Below are 6,000 nucleotides of genomic sequence, written 5' to 3'. Positions count from 1 at the left end.
GTTGCGAAAAAGAATGATAAAATAGTAAGTCTGGCAAAACGATCGGTGCGAAAAACATCTCTCTCCTGAAGGCGTTGTGCTACTTGACGGAGAAACAACGCGCTGCCTTTTTGCGAGGAGCTGACCCTGATTTCATCAAATGCATTTGCGAGTGCGCCTTCAACACGCTCAAAGATAACGTACCACTCGGCAGAAGGAAAAAAAATCGTCTATCACGTTACAAAGCAACGCTACGTCATATCGCTAATAACCGTGCCGATTGAAGAGGTAAACGGAAAGTGATAGTACAGCGTGGAGGATTTCTATCTTATCTGATTGGCCCTATACTCGGTGCTATATTATCCAAAATTATTGATAATTAAGACTGTTCGCGCTTGAACCATGGAAAGAGCCAAGAAGATGGTACTGATTTCTACGGATAATCTTGAGAGATTACAGCAGCAGACTCATACATCGCCGACCTCGCTGTCGTCGTCGTCGTTGGCGTCTTCCTCGACTACGATTCCCTCTGTTTTGACAGATAAACCCACAACTGGATTGAACATAGCATCGGTAGAGAATGAAAATACGGTGCGTACTCCGAGTTCCGTCCTGTCACGTCTCGACGCAGAGATGCATAGAATTCTCAACTCTCCGGTCCTCGGAGGAGCGCGGGAAAAATGGAGATTGTATAGAGAGGTGCTTCAGCGATATCTGTACTTTTTTCGAGAGCGGGAAAAACGTCGATTGCACGGAAAAAAAGAAGAGAAACTCGATGTTGGTGGTGCGGTCGACGATGAAAACGTTGGGGAAGGGGAAAATACCCTTCGTGAAGATGACGAATACGCTGACGGAAACGCGGTAGAAGAAAACACAGGTATAGATGCAAATGAAGATATTCCCAATATAGAGACCGGAGTACGTCGAACGTTGAACGTTTCTCAACACGTACGAGCCGATACACGTAGTCGTCACCACCGCACCAACGAACAGAAAAGTATCGGGAGAATATTGAATAAAGTGCCAAAGAGTTACCGAGCTAAAGCGCGCAAGCTGTTGGCACATTTGTGTGATGCGGCGGTACCCGGTCGATTAAGCTGGGACAGACAAGGAGTCGTAACAATAGATGATAGAATTCTGAGAGGATCGAATATCATCGACCTCTTAAACGACGCGGCTCGTGAACGAAAAACCACCAGAGCAGTAGCGAGAGTACAGTTTGCACGCCTTTTGCGTGAAGTGGATACTCCTCCGGAATTTGTAGGAAATCGAGAATTACTGGAAGAAGTCATGGACGAAAGTGATCTTTCCACGAGATTGAGAGAAACTCTTCCGAGAGGTAGCAGCACACCGCTCCCATCACCTAACGAGCAGCTTTGGTCTAAACGTAAGATTGCCCAGACGTCGTTTGAGGAAAAAGATCACGAGGATGGACGGTCTCTGTTTGTAACAACCAATGAGAATAGAAATAAAACACGAATGAGCGGAGACACTTCTAAACCAACGAGTAAAAGACGCGTGATAGATTGGAACCCGTTAGAATTGGGTATAGCTTCTTCGCCGACTAATAGCTATGCATATCGGCTTCCACCAACGAAAGAACGAACGCGCAAACGTACTATCGGAGACACGTCTCTCGCTGAAGAACGCGACACAGAGCGCGTACACGCGACATTTATAACTTCCGATCAACATAGGCGTAAAACACGAGTGAACGACAACGCTTCTAAATCAGCGGGTAAAAGACGTTTGATCAATTGGAACACACTGGAATGACTGACCTCGCAAAATTCTACTACGATCCTGCACACTATGCGGGATACTCTACAATAAAAAATCTTTCGCGAGCAGCAGGACCTGGCTCCACGCGTGAAGAAATTATTCGTTGGCTTCAGACACAGGATGCATACACACTTCATCGACCGGCACGGTATAAATTCCCGCGCTTGCATTACAACGTCACGAATATCGACGATCTGTGGGAGGCTGATTTGGTTGAACTCGCTAATCTCCGAAATTACAATGAGGACTATTGTTACTTGTTGACAATCATCGATGTGTTTAGCAAATTTGTCTGGGTAGAACCAATACAAAGTAAGACTTCGGACAGTGTGACGGAAGCTTTTCGTCGCGTGCTCTCAAGAAGCAGAGGGAGAGTACCGGTGTGGTTGCAGAGTGACAAGGGTAAAGAATTCATCAGGCAAACATTTCAAAAATTTCTGAAGGAAAAGAACATAAGTTTTCGCACGGTACGAAATCCGGATGTCAAAGCAGCGGTGATCGAACGCTTCAACAGAACGCTCAAAGAACGTTTATGACGCTATTTTACACACAAAAATACACATCGCTATATAGATGTTTTGCAAAGCATCGTGCACGCTTACAATCACACACGACATTCAACCATTAAAATGGAACCGGCAAGCGTCATGTTGGAAAATGCACGCATCGCTCGTGAACATATGCAGCAGCGATACCATCATCTCGATAAACTCGATCGAAGAAATCATAGACGAGGAGCTAAATATAAAGTGGGTACACTAGTGCGCGTCAGTAGAGCGAAAGGAGTCTTTGAGAAAGGATATGAGGCGAACTGGACGGAAGAAATATTTCGTATTCACCGTATTCTCGAGTGGCGAAACCCCTGTGTGTACGAATTGAGTGATCTGTCAGGTGAAGTGATCGATGGGATATTTTACGAGCAAGAACTAACCGGGGTAAACAAAAACTTACAAGAAGAAGAATTGATCGTGGATAAGGTGATACGACGCAGAGGACGAGGAGCTAATAAAGAATTTTTCGTCAGCTGGCGGGGTTACCCTTCTAAATTCAATTCCTGGATAGCTGCTTCGAATATAAAACTGCTTCCAAACCATGATGGGGGAAAACCAGTTTCTCATGATACTACCGAGCAATAGCAGTATGCGACACTATCCCGAAAACACAACTACTTCATTTATTACGGAATTGCCTCAAGAAGTGAAGCTGACTGGCTTATGGGAAGTAGCGCTTACCGAAATTCAATACCCCTTTAGTTTTTTACATGTGTGCCCCGAGAAAGATACAGAACTCGTATTCATTTCATTGCCGCGAGAAAATATTAATACCAAAAACACCAAATCAGTCATCATAAAAGGTGACGATCATCTACCCAAATTTGGGTTTACCCGCATAACCTCCGGTGTTTACACCACAGTGAACGAATTGTTACAGTCTTTAAACAACGCTAGCTCATTACTCAAAACGCACATTGCCTGGCGTCAGGATCCTTATCACGGTGGTAAAGTAACGGTGTACTGCACATGTGATATTAAAGAATGCAATAGTCTTCATTTCGTGAAGTTTTCCGACAAGGTGGCTCGTATACTTGGCTTCGATTTGTATAGACCGAACGAGGAATTCATTCATCTCAATTTGTCAAAAATTATGCAGGGTCGTATTGCATACCATCCCAATACTGATCCTAATGTGACGCCCCAGAAAGTTGGAGAAGGAAGGTTTTACTCTTTCATTACGTCGAAACGTGAACTTATGTCCGACGAACCAGCTAGTATGGTGCGGGGTATACCCGATAAACTCTTTGTTTATTGCGACATTTGCGAGTCCTATATAACGGGAGACGTGTATTCTCCTCTTCTCCGTATAGCCCCCATCGAATACAATGGTAATAAATATGCCTACAGCCGTAACATGGTGAAGCATTTCACACCACCGAATTATATTCCATTGCGGTTAACATGTTTCCGCACGATCGAAATAGATATAAGATATCAGGTTGGTGAAAGAATACCATTTGAATTTGGGACATTGATATTTACATTACAATTTAGACGTCGTGATTAGCACGATATGACCCATTATTTAGAGTATTACGAAGCGCAATCCGGGAGAAGTCACGGTGGTGGAATTCCAAGAGTTTTTGTACAATAGTATAATCTAAGAAGCAAATTTACAAGCGGGATAATGAAAATAATTTAATAATTTAAAGTTCTTTCGGTGGTGCAAGAAAGGAGTTACATCGGTCTTGAGCGACAACTATGAACGATGTCTTCAATTTCTGCGAGCGCAATTCTGCGATTGAAAAGTGTTTATTTTAAGGCCACTTTAAGAAGAGTAATCATACTGTAATTAGTCAATTTCTTACTGCTTACGTTTTACTGCATACCCGTACTGCCATAGAATGGATCTCCGATTTCCACGTTTTTTTTTTAGTCTGCGTCCTATTGTTGTTCTAAATATAATATCGCGAATTGATGGAAAGCTATTTTCTCTAATAGAATGAATTATGTTATTATCTACTTCCTCCGTCATTTTCCTCTTCCCGTATTGAATGTCAGGATGTGCCCTTTCGCCTCATATTGTCGCATGTTGTAGACTGATATGTCATATGTTGTAGACTGTGCGTCTCTACAATAGAATGTACTAATAAAAAAAATAAAAAAAGTTAAAGAAATTTTTTTAAATTAAAAATTAAAAGTTTAAATTAAAAGTTAAAATTATACAGCGTACGAGGTGTATAATTTTAACTTTTAATTTAAACTTTTAATGACATACCAATCGTCAATTTGTTCAAAACAATTCTGGAGTGCATACAGCATTGATAGACTTTAAGTTGTGAAATTATTCATGATACTTTTTTTTTTTTCACAATTACACAACTCAAAGGTCTATCACGCTATCGTTATAAAAACGAAATAAAATGCCTGCTCCATTATCGGAGATGAAAAGAAGCCAAATACTGGCGTATGCAAATGCAGGTCTTTCGCCTACGAGAATCGCAGGATTATTGAATATCTGTGTAAGTTTATAATGTTATGTAATTATAGTTAATAGTACTTTTATTATTATACGCGAAAATAATACGCTTAAATGCTTAAAATATGGTAAAAGTAAGATATAATAAGAAATATACATTATTCTTAGGCATACTTGTAAAAAGAATATGGAAAGATAAGATTTATAAAAATTCATATTTTGACAATTAAATTAGTGCATTCTATTGTAGAGACGCACAGTCTACAACATATTGCAACAATATGAGGCGGAAGGGCACATCCAGCCTAACATTTAACACGGGAGAAGGAGGAAAACGACGGAGGAAGAAGATAATAACATAATTGATTTTATTAGAGAAAACGGCTTTCGATTAACTCGCGAAATTAAAGAAAGGTTAAACTTAAACATATCGAGAACAACAATAGGACGCAGATTAAAAGAAAATGGTTATAAGTCTTGTCGTCCTGCGGAAAGGGAAAATGTAACTCCACGACACATGGAGCAAAGGATGGGTTTTGCCTTATATCATTTGGCATGGGAGAATGAATGGATGGATACGATTTTTTCAGATGAAAAAACTTTTTGCACGGATGAATCTGGACGAATGACGTTGTGGAGAACAACGGGGACGAGGTATGATCATCAAAATGTACGTTTCCGTCAAAAATGTGGACGCATTACCTTGGCTTTTTGGGGATGTATTTCCTCGCGTGGTCTTGGACCATTGGTACGTACCACGTCCCGCATGAACAGCGAGGAATACATCAACATATTAGCTAATGTGATGATTCCATATATTGCGGAAACTTTTAATGACATACCATTCGTCAACTTTGTTCAAGACAACTCTGGAGTGCATACAGCGAGGGTTGTCCGCGATTGGCTGGCTGCCAATCATCAAGGACCCAATATCAGGACGTTGGAGTGGCCAGCAAAATCGCCCGACCTGAATGTCATTGAAAATCTTTGGGGCATGATAGTCCAAGAATGGGATCCACTAACCACACGTTCACGTGAAATTCTCGAACAATGTTTTGACTCAATGGGAACGTTTTCGTACCAGGCCGGAATTATTTCAAAATTTAATAAGATCCATGCCCCAAAGATTGAATAGTGTGATTGACAACAACGGAGGTGTCACTCGTTATTAAGTGCACCTCCGAGAATGTATTATGATGTATAAATGTTATATGAATGCGATATGGACAATCCTCGGTGAATGAATGATGAGATTGAATGAACAGA

At 41.1% G+C, this 6,000-nt stretch overlaps 2 protein-coding genes across 2 annotated transcripts; both read left to right on the top strand.

Moving 5' to 3' along the window:
- The first annotated feature begins 1,751 nt into the window (after positions 1-1,751).
- LOC112590058 (uncharacterized) lies at positions 1,752-2,297 on the top strand. Its single transcript, XM_025305587.1, has one exon. It carries the CDS (start codon positions 1,752-1,754, stop codon positions 2,295-2,297), a length of 546 nt encoding a protein of 181 aa, XP_025161372.1.
- Positions 2,298-2,390: 93 nt separating this feature from the next.
- Positions 2,391-2,897, top strand: LOC112590057 (uncharacterized). Its single transcript, XM_025305586.1, has one exon. It carries the CDS (start codon positions 2,391-2,393, stop codon positions 2,895-2,897), a length of 507 nt encoding a protein of 168 aa, XP_025161371.1.
- Positions 2,898-6,000: the final 3,103 nt, after the last annotated feature.

The sequence above is a fragment of the Harpegnathos saltator genome, unplaced genomic scaffold (assembly GCF_003227715.2).
Source record: "Harpegnathos saltator strain DR-91 unplaced genomic scaffold, Hsal_v8.6 scaffold701, whole genome shotgun sequence".
Classification (NCBI taxonomy): domain Eukaryota; kingdom Metazoa; phylum Arthropoda; class Insecta; order Hymenoptera; family Formicidae; genus Harpegnathos; species Harpegnathos saltator.
This window is presented reverse-complemented; position numbering and strand designations above follow the sequence as displayed.